Source organism: Mus pahari, chromosome 3 (assembly GCF_900095145.1).
Source record: "Mus pahari chromosome 3, PAHARI_EIJ_v1.1, whole genome shotgun sequence".
Taxonomy (NCBI): Eukaryota; Metazoa; Chordata; class Mammalia; order Rodentia; family Muridae; genus Mus; species Mus pahari.
Window position 1 is genome coordinate 151,202,338 of NC_034592.1, and position 15,977 is coordinate 151,218,314.

At 50.4% G+C, this 15,977-nt stretch overlaps 1 protein-coding gene across 2 annotated transcripts in view; it reads right to left on the minus strand.

Moving 5' to 3' along the window:
* The window catches only part of Zfp64 (ZFP64 zinc finger protein), a 62,634-nt gene that overhangs the window by 4,245 nt on the left and 42,412 nt on the right, over nucleotides 1–15,977 (minus strand). The window contains exons 1-4 of one of the 2 annotated variants that reach the window (XM_021192652.2): nucleotides 14,011–14,380; nucleotides 8,920–9,075; nucleotides 8,153–8,215; nucleotides 1,795–2,046 (exon numbers count right to left, since the gene is read on the minus strand). In XM_021192652.2, coding sequence (XP_021048311.1) covers nucleotides 1,795–2,046; nucleotides 8,153–8,215; nucleotides 8,920–9,075; nucleotides 14,011–14,116 — 577 coding nt within the window. In that variant the 5' untranslated portion in view covers nucleotides 14,117–14,380. Of the gene's footprint in view, nucleotides 1–1,794; nucleotides 2,047–8,152; nucleotides 8,216–8,919; nucleotides 9,076–14,010; nucleotides 14,381–15,977 lie in introns of those variants that run through there. The other variant, XM_021192650.2, reaches the window with a different exon arrangement.

The following is a 15,977-nucleotide window of genomic DNA, read 5'->3' on the forward strand; positions in this document are numbered from 1 at the left end:
AAAAACAAAAACAAAAACAAAAAACCAAACCAAACCAAACCAAACCAAACAAACAAACAGAGTAGTCTGTGTTTCCCCTGAGACTCCCTTGGAGAAAACAAAGTTTCCATTTGCAAGCGGTTATCAATGGGAGACAGCTCCTGGTAGGCCCAGGGGTGTGAGTCCACCTCTCCTTCCGGCTCTAAGACTCCATCTCATGCAGACCCTGTGCAGGTCAGGCCCCTGCACGCTGCTCTCTGCCTTGTCTCCATGAGTTGTATGTGCACTGACCTTGTTGATATAGAGCGGTGGGTTGTGACCCCTTTGGAGGTCAAATGACCCTTTCACAGGGGTCGAGTGAGACCATCAGAAAACACAAATCTCTATATTGTGATTCATAACAGTAGCAAAGTTACAGTTATGAAGTAGCAATGGCACTACTTTATGGCTGGGGGTCGCCACAATGTGAGGGACTGTATGAAGGGTTGCGCACAGGTCAGGAAGGCTGAGAACCACTAGTGTAGAGGACCTTCCTTTCCTGGTGTCCTCCAGCCCCTAGCAACTCGGTTTTTAATTCACATCTCTTCTTTTCACTGTCTCTTCATGAATCCTACCTGCATCTCTGCTGGCAGGAGTCATCAGTTCAAAGGCAAAGGCCTCTAATTCCCAGCTCCTCTCTGACTTCCAGGATTCGTGGCTCCGCCCAGCATATTTCATGGCACTTAATCGAGTGGGTCAGAGTCCTTGGCTGGTGTACATGGGAGGAGGTGACTGCCCTAAGCAGGAGACACACAGATGCATGGCTTTACCTGAAACTGAGCAGGCTGAGCAGCTTAGGCCCTGGGTACTGGCTTCTCCCCTGAGCTCAGTGAGGCCCTAGATATCTGTACCCCAGGTCCAAGTCCACAGTTCTCAGGGTACTCAGATGTCTGCTGGGAAGGCTGGCTCCTTCTGTCCGCTGACTACAGCTTGGCTCTAGCTTTCTTTACTCAGAGACTTGAGATCAGACCTACTCCCTTACCCCTACCCAGGGGATAGTTTTGCTGGCTATAGAATTGTAAGTTCAAAGTCAAGCACTCTGTGACACAGGGTCTCAGGGATCCCAGCCTGGCCTTGACCTTCACCTCTGATCTCCACGGCTTTTAGCTCCCATGTGCTGGGACTACAGGTGTGATTCATGTTGCACTGGGGTTGGTTGCATGTTCAGTAATTTCTCTACTAATTCAGCTAAGTCAGTTTAGAAATGCCAGCACGTTTCCACGGGCTCGCCATCCTCTATGAGCTTTTTGAAATGCCTTGTATCTCATTGTGAGTGCCTCAACACTCTCCCTGTTAGGGTGTGAACCGGTATGCGGAGGATAATGGGTTGTTTTTACCCGGCTAACATTAGTTTTGTGGAGTCCCACAAAGAAGGGGAGGGGAACCTTCCTGAGCAAGTGTGTGGTTTGCAACCACGTCCAACTGACTTTTGTCATGTTCCTGAGTGAAGCCAGGAGAACAGGGAGTAAGCCCAAATACCAAAGACATCTAGTCAGCCGGTCACTTTTATCTGAGATGCACACTTCGACACGTGGCTGTGATGGGCACCCACCCCCACCAATACTCTATTCGGTTGTCACTTAAGATCACAGACGTCACACTGTTCTACCGAAAACTGTCATTCTGGCAAAGAAGACCCAAACGAACCACATTGGGCCAGACTACAAATTACTTTTATTTCTACCAGCAACTCATGGCGGTTGCTTGCGTCTTCAGGACGTGTAGGGGAATAAATAGGGTAATTAAAAGCAGGGGGCTCCTGGGCGAGGGACTTACCCGTGTGCGAGCGCAGGTGCACGGTGAGCTGGCTGGAGTTGCGGCTGGCGTAGGGACACAGCTGGCACTTGTACGGCCGCTCGTCCGAGTGGATGCGCAGGTGCTTCTTGAGGCTGCTGCTGTCCACCGCCGCGTAGTCGCACAGGTGGCACTTGTGTGGCTTCACGCTCGTGTGGCAGCGCATGTGCATGGTCAGGTTGTCCTTCCGGCTGAAGCACTTGTCACAGAACTCACACTTGTGCGGCTTGTCGCCTTCAAACACAAAAGCAGAAAAGCAGTCAAGGCTACAGGGTGTCTTGGTCAGGGTGACGTCTTGGTTTCTTTTCCCTTTGCTGACACAACAACTTAAAGGAGAAGGGGTTGTTTGTTTGTTTTTTGGCTCACAGTTTAAGCTTTAGTCTATAACAGTGGGGAAGTAAGTCAGGCAGTGGTGGCGCATGCCTTTAATCCCAGCACTCAGGAGGCAGAGGCAGGTGGATTTCTGAGTTTGAGGCCAGTCTGGTCTACAAAGTGAGTTCCGGGACAACCAGGGCTATACTGAGAAACCCTGTCTCGAAAAACAAAACAAAACAAAACAACAACAACAATGGGGAAGTAGCTTGAAGTGGCTGGTTGCATTGCATCCACAATCAGAAAACAGAGGAATGGATGCCTGCTGCTGCTCAGCCCCTTTCTCTATTGAACCAATCTATTGGATCTCATCTAGGGAATGGTGCCTCCCACGGTGGGCATGCCTTCCCACCTCGGTTAGCTCTATCAAGACAATGCTCCAAAGACCATTAGGCTAACCATCACTGGTGATAGTGTGAGTAGACGGGCCTGCCTCCCCCTCTGTCCAGTACTGCACAGAGGAGAAAACCAAAAGTCAGAGTCGGGAACAAGAGAGAGAGCTGTGCATTGGTGGCTTCAACATTAAGGCATCTTGAGAAACAGATTATGCACAAATGAGAGGCTAAATCCCACTTAGAACAAAAGAAATGGTTGCAGAAGGTCTCAAGGTAAGAAGTGACAGGTGTAGGGGACAGGCTTCTGGCCCCTGGATGAGGAAGTACTTAGAGAGTGACCTTTTGCAACTCCCAATTTCTATCCTGGGCCTCATGTAGCCTACGTTGACCTTGAACTTGGGGCTGACCCCTTCTGCTTCCTTCTTCCTGAGTACCAGGAGCCTTTATGCCCTTCCCTCCCTCCTTCCTTCCTCCCTTTCTCCCTCCCTCCTTCCCTCCCTCCCTCCTTCCTTTTCTTCTTTTCTGACAGGGTCTTACTGTATATCTTGGCTGTCGTGGAACTTTCAATGTAGACCAGGCTGGCCTTGAACTCACAGGTCCACATCCACCTGCCTAGCTCCCAAGTACTAGGATTAAAAGTGTGCATCACTGCCATACCCAGCCTTTATATCCTGTATGGATAGGAGTTGCTTACCTTTGAACTTTTGTTTTATTAGACACAACGCACTATGACACAGGAGTGGTGTGGGGGTCAAGAGGATAACTTTTGGAGGTCATTTCTCTCCATCCACTATGGGTTCCACAAATCAAACAGATTGGCAGGCTTGTCCACCAAGAGTCTTATCTACTAAGTCACCTCATTGACCCTTTTTGGTAATCATCATCATCATCATCATCATCATCATCATCATCATATAATGCTATTAAAAGTCAGGCAATGATGATCACTCCTGTGATCCTAGCCTGTGGGAGGAAAAGACAAAATCAAGTGCCCAAGGTCACTCTTCACTACACAGCGAGTTGGAAGTTAGCTCGGGACACATTATGCCCTGTCTCAAAAACATGAAAGTGCACTTCCCAGAGGGTATGCTATCATAAGGTGTAACTTTTATTCTCCTGTAGTTAGAGTCCCCCTGCAGGCTTTCTGCCTCTGTCTGACAACCTAGGCCGAGCACTGGAAGCTTCTAGGCTCCATACCATCTACCCCAGGCCCAGAATGTGTCCGGCCTCTGAGACTTGCTGTGGAATAAGCTCACCCTTTCTAGTTTTATCTGAACTCTGACTTGGCTGGATCAACTCAGCTGTTCTGGCTCAAACTCCTCTCCAAGCTGACTGATTCAATCTGGCTTCTCTCCTGGCTTCTCCTGAACTGTTCGTTCTGCTTGGCCTCACACTAACTCTGGCAATCTGTTCTAATCTTCTGGCTCCTCCTGCCTTCACCTGTGTCTAGCTTGTTCCATCTTCTACCCGTCTCAGTACAACTGCTCTGGTCGATCTTCGTCCTTCTCCTTCGCCAGCTCTGCTCTCTCCTCTCTCCTCCTGAGAACTGGGCAGATCAAACTCTCAAATCCTCCTCTGATCCGCCACTTTGTCCACAACTCAATTGGACATCGTTTTCAAACATGGGTGCTTCCTTCTACAAACTAACTTTACCTTCATTGTTTGGAAACAAATGTGTGTGCAGAGGGCTGAGCTACATGGCAAGTAACAACAGGTCTTTTCAGTAAATAATACAATCTTGGCGTTTATTGTGTGATCAAATATCCTGCAACATGTTCACTAAGGAATTCGGGCCATGCAGACTTGCCTGTGACAACATGCACCTTTCATTTGGGATGTCCAGAGAGCAGGAGAGGCTGTGGGAATATATGGGACTAGGAATATATGGGAGTTGCTTTTGGTTCAATTTCTGTGCACTTAAAGCTGCTCTAAGAAGCAATATGGATTAGAAAAAGAAAAGGAAAGAGAACCAGCCACCGCCATGGTCATGGCTGGCTGTGTAGCTCGGTGGTAGAGTACTTGCCTAGTATACACAAGACTCTGGGCTCGAGCTGGAGAGATGGTTCAGTGGTTAAGAGCACTGACTGCTCTTCCAAAGGTCTTGAGTTCAATTCCCAGCAACCACATGGTGGCTCACAGCCATCTTCAATGTGATCTGATGCCCTCTTCTGGTATGTCTGAAGACAGCTACAGTGTCATACACATAGAATAAATAAATCTAAAAAAAAAAAAAAGACTCTGGGCTCTGGTAATATAAAATGGTCGGGAGTCCCCATTTCCAACCATACCCGTGGCCGGAATGTGTGTGTCAACCCCAAGCAACAAGACACAGGCAGACGTGGGTATAGGAACCCGCTGACCGGTCCTCTCCAGCAGAGGGCGCTCCAAGGCGTGGGCTACGTTTTCCATCAGGTTTTGCTTTGTTAGCTAGTTATTGCTCAGTAAGATGTCGTATTAAGATGATGGGTCTGCGGTTATTGTAAAATGAGCAGTTAATGTTTCAGCTTTAATTTCTAAGGTAGAAAGCACAAGAGGACATCAGCTTGTTGGAGGCTGTGGTGGTTTATATGAGAATACTTGGTCGCGGGTCTGTGGTGGTGTTTGGGGGGCGGGGTTAGGTGATGCAGCCTTGCTGGAGGAGAGCATCATTGGAGGCTGGTTTAAGACTAAAGCCCTTATGCTATCCGCAGTGTGCTCCCTGCTTCATGCTCAGGGCCGAGGATCCTCAGCTTCTGGTGGCTCCAGCCACCGTGTCTGCTGCTGGCTGCCAAGCTTTCCTGCCGGGACAGACTTTTATTCTTCCGAAATTATAAGCCCCCGCGGACCCTTCTTTCTATAAGTTACCTTAGTCGTGATTTATCACAGCGACAGATACAGAGCCTTCAGCGTTCAAGTGCAGACGGGCCCTCAGCAAAGGTCTTACAACTACTTGACATTCTAGCGTTAGGCCACCATTGCCCGGGTCCCCTGGGGGAGGGGGTTCTGCAAGCTCCCCAGGACCTTTTACCTTTTTCTCAATTTTAAAAATGGCATTCATTTATTCTCACTGATCCCTCGTGTGTGTGTGTGTGTGTGTGTGAGATGGTGTATGTGTGGAGGCTAAAGGACAATTTGTAGAAGTCAGTTCTCTCCTACCACTAGATGGCCAGCTTGGTGACAACTGACTTTACTTACTAAGCCTTCTCTATTCCCCCATTGCAGGGTCTCGCATAGAGCAGTTTGTCCTCAAATTCCTTTGCTTTTGTTTTGCAAGACAAGGTTTCTCTGTATAGTCCTGGCTGCCCTAAAACATGCTCTATAGACCAGGCTAGCCTTGAACTTATAGAGATCCACCTGCCTCTGCCTCCCAAGTGCTGGGATGACAGTTGTGGGACACCATCACACAGCTCAAATTCTTACTGTAGGTAAGGCCTTTAACTAACTCTCTCTCTCTCTCTCTCTCTCTCTCTCTCTCTCTCTCTCTCTCTCTCTCTCTCTCTCTCTCTAAGACAGCATTTCTTTGTGTAGCCCTGGCTGTCCTCTGTAGACTAGGGGGACCTTGAACTCAGAGATCCAACCTGTCTGTGCTCCCAAGTGCTGGGATGAAAGTTGTGTGCCACCAACACCAAACTGAAGCCTTGAGCTCTTGATTCTCTTACTTCAGTCTCTGAGTGCTGGGCTACAGGAATCCACCACCATGCCCTGTCCCCTCCTACATCCTGTCAGTTAAGAGATGCCAAGAGGCAAACCAGGTGCCGTGAACTCTAGGAAGCAGCCCCGTCTTCTTACCTCAAGGGTCGGACCTGGCTTCTCCAGCTTCCTGGATTCCCAGCATGCTTGTAACAAGCAGGTAAACATTGTCAGAGTGTCCACTTCTCTACATGCAATGAACACCCAGGGCCAACCGATTTTGGGTGTAGTTTCCTTCTGCCCACTAGATGGCAGCAGCGGGCCCCAGCTCGGGACCAGTGCTCGAGCTACCCTGGCCTTGAGTTGTTAGTGTTCCCGAGTCCCGACCCCTGCGTGATTCCAGGGATGTCTGGCTGCCTCATCTGCTGGGGTGAGGTACAATCTTCCTCATTAAGAGGAGAAGGCCGACCTTCCTTCATCCTTTGCCCTTCTAGGGCACCCTGCCGCCCTGCCCATCAGCAGTAGAAACTAACAGAGGTCCAGAAGACTGTGATCTCCATGCAGTAGCTCCATAGGTAAGCTGGCCAGCGACCTCAGTCGCTGCAGCCAGGCCTTGCCCCTCCAGATGCTAGGGCGACATCATTAAATCTGCTCATGTAATGAAGTCGGAAGGGGTGTGCTCCTGGCCCACGGGCAGAGGGAGGGGTGCTGTAGGTATCTTATTTTCCACTGAAGGAATTCACAGATTGAGATCAAATGCCTTGGTCCCAGAGATGGCTGAACCCCTAAACTGTATAGGAGACAATCAGGTTGTATTTAATGTAGGAGGCACAGCTTCCAGAAAGTGCTAGAAAGAGCAGAACTGGAGCTGGAGAGATGGCTCAGTGGTTAAGACTGCTCTTCCAGAGGTTCAGAATTCAATTTCCAGCAACCACATGGTGGCTCACAACCATCTGTAATGGGAACTAGTGCCCTCTTCTGGCCTGCCGGTGTACACGCAGGCTTTTTTTTTTTTTTTTTTTTTTTTCTTCAAAGGAAGAAATGTTCACCCTGAAGGCTGGAAAGCCTTTCCCTATTCTGAGGAGCCAACCTTACCCTAATCCTGAGCGTTGTCTCCCCGCGAATAGAGAACCCTTCCTTCATACAGAGGCTCCACTACTTTGCATCCATCCTTAGAATCTATCACAATCCTTCCTCCCCAGGCCTGGATTCCTGAGCCTTGCTTCTCAGCCCACTCTTCATGGTAAGGATCACAGTTGCTTTGTGAGGGCGTGTCCTGAGGGCGTGTCCTGAGCTTTGTTGTGGTAACTGTGGAGACTTACTTTCCACAGCTTTACTGGATTTAAATACTTAAGTAAAAAAAATAAATAAATAACCGTCTGGCCAAATTCTGGGAGTTTAGAGTCTGCTCATTCAACTTGGCTCCATTAGCAGTAAAAGAGCCAATACAGGCGGGAGCTATTTTGGGATTTGGGGCATCCCTCTCTACCCTCAGCTCCACCACCCTAGAGCTGCATCAGCCACAAGATAATTGGACACAGGGATGTGGCAGTGGCTGGAAGGGTTTCAGCTCAAGTTAATTGAGTCTGTTTCAGAGACAGGTGGGCCCTTGACACTACAGCGGGAGATAGCTATGAACTTGGACCAACAAAGCATTCTGAGATGCCCTCCCACACACACTGGTAATTTGAGCTTGCGATTCTGGGGTGTTAACTTTATAGACAATAAGTCCTCTGCCATGATGCCAAAATGATGGGCACTCCAGTTAGTCAGACCCGGACCCTCCTTTGTTTTAGCAACTCTATTTGATGCTCTGTAACTGTCTAACGAGGGGTGTCCTGAAGAAATAGCATGGCTGCATCCTGAACTCTATCAAGGGCACCTCACATCCCCTTGCCTTCCTCCTCCAAGCCCACTTCACCCACTAAAGTAGAAGCCAGCGGGCAGAAAGACACACACACACACACACACACACTCTCTCTCTCTCTCTCTCTCTCTCTCTCTCTCTCTGAATGGACACGTACCTGTGTGGATTCTTAGATGGCGGTCCAAATCTTTCATGCCATGAATGGTTTTGAAATGACAACCTAGAAGAGAAGCTCACTCTTAATCGCCCAGCCTGAGTCGCCATGGTTACCGCTAATGGAAGGCCCCCACCATGCCTCCATTTCCTGCTGTCAACAAATGACAGCCGAGGACAGCACCCGCCAACACTCTATCACGATACAGGCTCTGCGTGAGGCGGCTCTGCTCAGCCGAAGTCTAAAGCTGGTGTCCTGTATGTGGTTTGGAGACTTGGTGGGCGAGGGTATCGGGTGCATCTTTCATTTTTCTTCTGCCTGGCAGTGCTAGGGGTGAAACCCAGAACCTTTGCATCCTCAGCGACACCGTGCCCTGGAACACATCCCTGGCCCTCACGCTTGCCTTCTTTCTTTTTTCTCTTTTTTTACAGCACCCGGCAAGACTGACTAGAACCTGCCACCTCATCAGGCTGTTAACAGACTTGCAGTAATCTTCCAGCCTCTGCCTCCTGAGTGCAGAGACTCTAGATGTTTTGACTTAAAATGGTTTTTATGGAGGCCTGATTCCACCCTGAGTTAAGGAGCAGGTGGGAACTCAATTATCGCCTCCCGAGGAACTCCGACAGTGTGAGACTCACAGAACCCACCCCCCCAAGAGGACGTGCGTCAATCCTGTGAGTGACCTTGGAGGGTAATACAGGGCAGGTGTGGAGACTCCCTGCACCATCCGAGGCACAGATGGGCCCCTTCCACCGTGTTTGACCCTTTACCTGGATAGCAGCAGTTAAAAGTCCTTTCTCCAAGGGTGGCTGTTCTCCCCTTTACATCTGAGGACAGAGTGACTGCAGGGGCCTGCTGGGAATCGCTCTCCTCAGCAGGGAGGCCGGCTGGTTTCTGGACATCGTTTTCGTTTTCGAGTGCAGAGGCTGAAATGGAGACAGGGAGTTTGGCTTGATTGTTGAGTGACAGCTGTCACAGTGAACCTGAGGGGAGCTTTGAGCTGCTTCCATCTTTTGCCAGTTTCCCCAAAATGTACTTTAACATAGGAAAACCAGGGGCTGGAGAGACAGCTCTAGATGAGCTTGCAGAAGACCGGAGCTGGGCTCCCAGCACCCAGGTCCGGCTGCTTACAATAGCTTGTCCTGAAGAAAGGAACCTGATGAACCCCCCGGCCTCCGCAGACACCTGTACCCCCCCCCCCCCCGTGCTCATACCAGACACTTCACTCCACATATACATATAAACATAAACTGTATCCCCAAAGCCAGAGCCGGTGCTGGGACTCAGTTATAGAGTGCTTACCTAACATGCGGGAAGCCCTGGTGGTATAGGCACATGACCCCAGCACTTGGGAAGTAGAGGCTAGATTAGAAGTTCAAGATCATCCTTGGCTACATAGTGAATCCAAGGCTAGCCTTGGCTACATAAGAACCTGTTGCTGCCTGGCCGTGGTGCTGCATACCTTCAATCTCAGCACGCAGAGAGGCAGAGGCAGGCAAATCTCTGAGTTCAAGGCCAGCCTGGTCTATAGGAGTTCCAGGACAGTTAGGGCTACACAGAGAAACCCTGTATCAAAAAACAAAAGGGAAAACTAAAACAAAACCAAAAATTCATTTCCAAGAACAAACAGATAAAAAGAACAATGTATCAACACCTGTAGAGAAATAACCAGACAGCAGGGCACTTCTTTTTTTTTTTATTTTTTATTTTTATTTTTTATTTTTCGAGACAGGGTTTCTCTGTATAGCCCTGGCTGTCCTGGAACTCACTTTGTAGACCAGGCTGGCCTCGAACTCAGAAATCCGCCTGCCTCTGCCTCCCGAGTGCTGGGATTAAAGGCGTGCGCCACCACGCCCAGCTAGCAGGGCACTTCTTAAACATCAAGCTAGAACCAAACAGCCTAGATTAACTCTGCTCTTGAAATTGTAGTGATCCTCCTGCCTCTGATTCCCAAGTACTATGACTCCAGCCATGCTCCACCAATTCTCAAAGATGTAGTAGCTTTCTTTCCCTTTGATTTTGTAAAAGATATGTTTGCTCTTGTTTTATGTGTATTAGTATTTAGCTAATACAGAGTGTGTGCAGAGCTGCCAGGCCAGAAGGGGACTGACTGCAGGTCTCCTGGAACTGGACTCACAAACACTTGTGAGCCTCCGTGTGGGTCTTAGGAACAGAACCCAGGTGCCCTGCAAGAGCCGCAAGTGCTCCTAACCACCAAAGCTACTAAAGATGTAGTTTTTTTGTTTGTTTGTTTGCTTTGAGATAGGGTTTCACTATGTAGCCCTGGATGTCCTGGGACTCACTCTGTAGACAAGACTGACCTCGAACTCACAGAGATCTGCCTGCCTCTGCCTCTCCTACAGATGTAGTATAAGAAAACTTCCCAGCTGGGCAGTAGCAGGGCACATTTAACTCCGGCACTCTAGGACAGTCCAAGAGTTCTTACGAGGTACGACCGGACACTGAAGGCAGCAAGCTGCTTTGTGATTATTATTCTTTTACATTGATTTTGCGTGCGTGCATATGTGGGGTTCACGGATAAGTCAGAAGATAACCCCTGGGAGTCGCTTCTCCCCTTCCACCATGTGGATTCTGGGGGTTGAACCAGGACCCTCAGGCTCGGCAGCACGTGCCCTTATGCACAGAGCCATGTCGACTGCCCACACAGCCTTCTGCAGTGCTTAGGCTCAACCATGGCTCCCAGGCCACCCTGGAAGCATTGTGCTCTCCAGGATAAAACATTTCAACAGATCGCTTGAAAGAAGGGAGATGGAGAGAGAAACCAGAGACCATCATGAGCTGAGGCCTGATACATGGGGCCTTATCTGAATCCTGAATCAAGCATGCCACAAAGCCACCTGAGATGGTAAGACATCCTGTGTTGGGTTTTAGATTAGGGATGGATGGTGACATGCTTCCAAGCTGAATGGTGCCACATTTTGGTTCAAACACAATTAAAGCAGGGAGGAGAAACATGGCCTGCCTGAGCAGAACCTGAGGAGTGGGCCTGCATGTAACTGGGTATAACTTTCCCTAATACAGAACAGTGTGGGGAACCCACATGGCTTTGTGTGCATGCACGTATGTGTTCATGTGTATAGAGGTGTGCACACAGTGCATGTGTTCATGTGTGTGGAGGTGTGCACACTGTGCACATGTGTTCATGTGTGTGGAGGTGTGCACACTGTACACATGTGTTCATGTCTGTGGAGGTGTGCACACAATGCACATGTGTTCATATGGGTGAAGGTATGTGCACAGTGCACATGTGTTCATGCATGTGAAGGTGTGCACACAGTGCACATGTGTTCATTACGTGAGGGTATGTATATAACACACATGTTCATGTGTATGAAGGTGTGCACACAGCACACATATGTTCATGCGTGTGAAGTGTGCACACATGTGGAAGCCAGAAGTTGATGACTGTTTCTTCTGTCGTCACTCTCCATCTTATTTCCTTGAGACAGGGTCTCCAACGGAACTGGAGCGCTCCGGGTGAGCTAGAGAGGCTGGCCGGTGTCCCCTGGGATCCTCTTGTCTCTGCCTCCCCCTGTGCTGTCTGCAGGGATAGAGCTCTGCCTACCACACTAAACTTTGAAGTCTCGCCTGGGTTATTTGGAATTCTTTCCTGCAGTGTTCTCCTTCTGCCCCTCTAACTTACCCAGCATTTGCTAAGCCTGTGATGTCTGGACTTCATGGTGGCTGCCTTATGTACCTTTGTTGGGAGCAAGCAAAAGAACTTATTCTAAATACTACCATCTCATTTTCAGACTCCACTAATCATAGGGAGAGACTAAATTCTAAGTCCCAGGCCCTAGGGGAGCTGGGGACTTCCCAATAGCTGAAGAGCTTCTCTTGTAAAGAAACAGTTGTCTGGGTCCAGGCATCTCAGGGACAACTTATAAGGAGACAGTTGTCTGGGTTGAGCCATCTCAAGGACAACTTCTTCATCTTGCTGGCAGGGTCAAACTAAGTTCATGTTCCCAGGCCCAGGAACCAGCTCCTGCCCTGATTGATGGAAATGCCCGTGCTCAACCCCTTATGTCAAAATATGATTGGACAATGCTACAGCCCACCCAGCTCCCCCTCTCTTTATGGTATTATCCTTTAAATGTGTTCTACAGCTTCCCGTCCCTTCCGGGTCGTAGTAGTTCAGCTCCCCAGTCTGTTCTGTGGCCCTGATTGATCAGCAGTGGCTTGATTACAATTAACTTTTGTCATCTGCATTGACCTGCTGTTTGAATTATGTTGGGTTTAAGTGGACCCCACAACACCCGTACTAGGTTTTAGAATATGAACTGTTTAGAACCCTCAAACCAAGCCCCTTCACTCTCAGAGCGGAGATCTGCTCACCGGAGCCCACTGGGGACTCTGCCCAGAGGTGGATGGGGATATGGAAATGGAGTTTGAGCCCAGGAAAGCAGAGTACCCACTCTCCCCCCTCCTGTTGGGAAGCTGCGGGTGGAGGAGGGTGTGATGTCCATTTAAAAACCCTCTCCCCACCCGCTAGCCTCAGAAAGAGGGGACAGGAGGAATCTACACAGTTCAAAGGAAAAGAAAATCAAAGGGAGATGCCTTAGAAAGGCCAATCTTCCCGGGGACAGGTACCTGAAGGTGACGAGGAATGTTTAGACACATAAAGGTTCCCCCCTCCCCAGGCTCTTCAGAAGTGGGGGATCCTCTAGTAAGAAGGGGGCACTTGACCTAAGGTACTCTGAGGGGGAGGTGTTACTTCACTGCTCCTAACTGGTCCACGGGTTGGCGGAGGTGGGAAAGGAGAGCTTCCTAGTTCCAAACGTGGTGGTTTCCCTTATCCCATCCCCTATGGCTCCACGAACTTCCCAGAGGTACCCCAATTTCTGACAGGCCTCTTTGCCTCGCAGCTGCCCTGACCTTCTGCCTCACAACCCAGTTCTCCTAGTCACTCACCCCCTCCTGAATCCATCAGGTCCCTGGAAGGTTCCCTCTCTGGGAGGTGGATAACGCACTTGAAACCCATCCCACACCGTTTTTTTGGGGGGGTGGGGGTGGGAGGGTGGTTGAAGAGCTGATATCTTGTCCTTGGCTCCTGCTTCGTCCCTTCCTGGATATCACTCCTAAAAGCGTAAGTGTGTCCCCAGCATGTCCACCTGGCGAGCAACGCAGGGGAAGCAGGAGCCCAGGTGTGAGACTCGGGGGTTCCGCGCACCCCGTAGACAGCCTCCGGGCTCTAAGTATCCCTCTGCCAAGTGTGGGAGGCGAACTGGCCCCTCTAAAGGCTTTCCCGCTCTCCTGGAGAGTAGTAGCGCCCCCCAACCCCAAGGTTGTAATTGACACGCACGCGTAATTCACAAAGACCCGCTGACCCTTCCAGGTCTATGGCTCAGTACTGGAGCTGGAAGCTTTACATACCATCGTACAGATCGCCCTCCCCAGATCTGACACTTATGGGGGTGCGAGGACAGGGACATCAGAGCAACTGTCTCCAAATCCCAGGACTGGAGCTGGAAGCTTCGCGCACCATTTCACGTACCCCCCCTCATCTGACACCTACCGGGGTACAGGGTTAGGGACATTAGAGAAGCTGTCCTCAGGTCTTTGGGCTGGAACTGGAAGCAGTTTGCACCATTTCACGCACTCCAACCTCCCTCTTCCTAGATCTGACACCCGTTGGGGAGGTCCAGTGACTGGAGAGTGTTAGGGGACATCAGAGAAGCTGTCCCTAAGTCCCAGGATGGGGTCCAGAAGCTCCCAGCACCATTATACGCGCCCCTTTCCCCGTCCAGACCCGACACCTACACAATTTCCGGGATGGGGAGTACACCAGAGTAACTGGGGGACGTCGGAGCTACTGTCCCTGGTGTCCCCGGGCTACTCACCTGGCTCCCCGGCTGCGCGCGGGACCACTCCGCCAGGCTCGTTGCGCTCGAGCTGCGGCTCCTGAGAGCGCAGGTGCTGGGGTTTGGCCTGCTTGCGCCGCGACATGGCGCGAAGATGAGGCTCCCGAAGGGTCCCCAAGAGTGGCCTCCCGTACAGCGCGCGTTTCCCGACTTTGGAGGCACACCCCCACAGCGGGCCGAATCGCGCATGTCCCGGCCCCGCCGCCCGTCAACCCGGTAGAGCGATTTATCAAGCGTCCTGACAGCCGCTTGGGCGGCAGCCAGGACCTCAGGGGTCCCGGGAACCCCGCTCCCACGCACGAGCTCCAGCTCCACCCCGGCCCCGCCACAGCAGAATCTGCATTTTAACAAGCTCCCCAGGTGATGCGCGCGCACGCTCAGGTCGGCGAAACCCGGTCTGCATTTTAACGAGATCCCAGGTGATTCGTTTGCTCATTAAAATTGCAGAAGCGCCAGCCCTCTTCCCACTTTAATGTGCTCCCCGAGTCGCTGGGGAGCTCGTTAAAATGCAGATTCTGACTCGGTGAGTCTGGGGTGGGGCCCGAACGTCTGCATTTCTAACGAGCTCCCACGTGAGGCCGCGGCCGCTGCCACGCGGGCAGGAGAGCTCTTACATTCTCTCTTAATTGGTCCAGCCCCGGACCGCGGTAACTGGGAGATATCTCACAAAAACTGGCAGGGATTTTCTCACGCGCAGGCGAAGGTGGAGAAGGGCCTGGGTGAGGATCCTGGCGCGTCCTCTCACCTGCGCATCGGAGTACACAATTTAGGAACAAGGGTGTCTCCAGTTTGCCCCGTGCACTCTTTTTCCTACAGTAGGGGGGAGTGGGGTGGGGGGGAAGTAGGTTTGGGCTGGCAAGATGGCTCAACGGGAGAGAACTCATTCCTGTAAGATGTCTTCTAGCCTCAAATGGGACAACACACACACACACACACATTTAAAAGTAGAAGCTGAAAGTCCTGGATTCAGAAAACGAGGCCTGTGACTTTACGCTTTTATCCTGCCTTCCATTCCTGCCCCAGGACTCAAGGTCTAGGACCACACAGGAGAGGCCTTTGGGGCCAGCCCGGGCGCAGGCCCCACCCATTGTGTGACTGAGGCGCGGTCTCATCCCGGGGGTTTTTGACTAATTGATCTTTCGTGCTCAGACTAGCTGGGACCTTGCGGAGACCAGAGGGGGACCCCTCCTTCTGAACGACATCCAACAAGGATCGGCAAAGCCATCTAGTCCCCCGCAAGGTGTTTACTTTTTTCAGATTGGGAAGTTACTTAAACAGGGCCGTGCTCCAAGCCTGCCCAAACCTGAGAGTCACGTGGAGGCCACAGCTCAGAAAGACGCAGCGGTGCTCAGCTGCGAGTTCTTGCAGTGGGGACCTGAGACTCAGTATTTTTGAAATCAAGGTAGATGTGACAAGTTAGAGAAAGATGGCTTTACAGGTTCTGAGTGCTTAGCAGCGGGGCTGACCTAGGGCCAGATCCTGTCTGTGTGTGTGTGTGTGTGTGTGTGTGTGTGTGAGAGAGAGAGAGAGAGAGAGAGAGAGAGAGAGAGAGAGAGAGAACCACTGCCCGGCCAAGTCCATGCTCTTAATTGTTGAGCCATGTCTCCAGATGGGCTGGCTTTTCTTTTCTTTTTTTCTTTTCTTTTTTTTTTAAAGGATGAATTTTTTATTGGATATTTTACTTATTTACATTTCAAATGTTATCCCCTTTCCGGGTTTCCCCTCCAGGAACCCCCTATCCCTTTCCTCTCCCCTTGCTTGGGCTGGCTTTCTTAATCTTCCCTTTGGGCTCCCAGTCATCAGTCTCTTTAGGCATCTGTAGGTGATGCTGGGTGAAGTCACAAGGTTACACTCAGAGACATTTTTTTTCAATTTTTTATTAGATATTTTCTTTATTTTATTTTTTAAAGATTTATTTATTTATTATATGTAAATACACTGTAGCT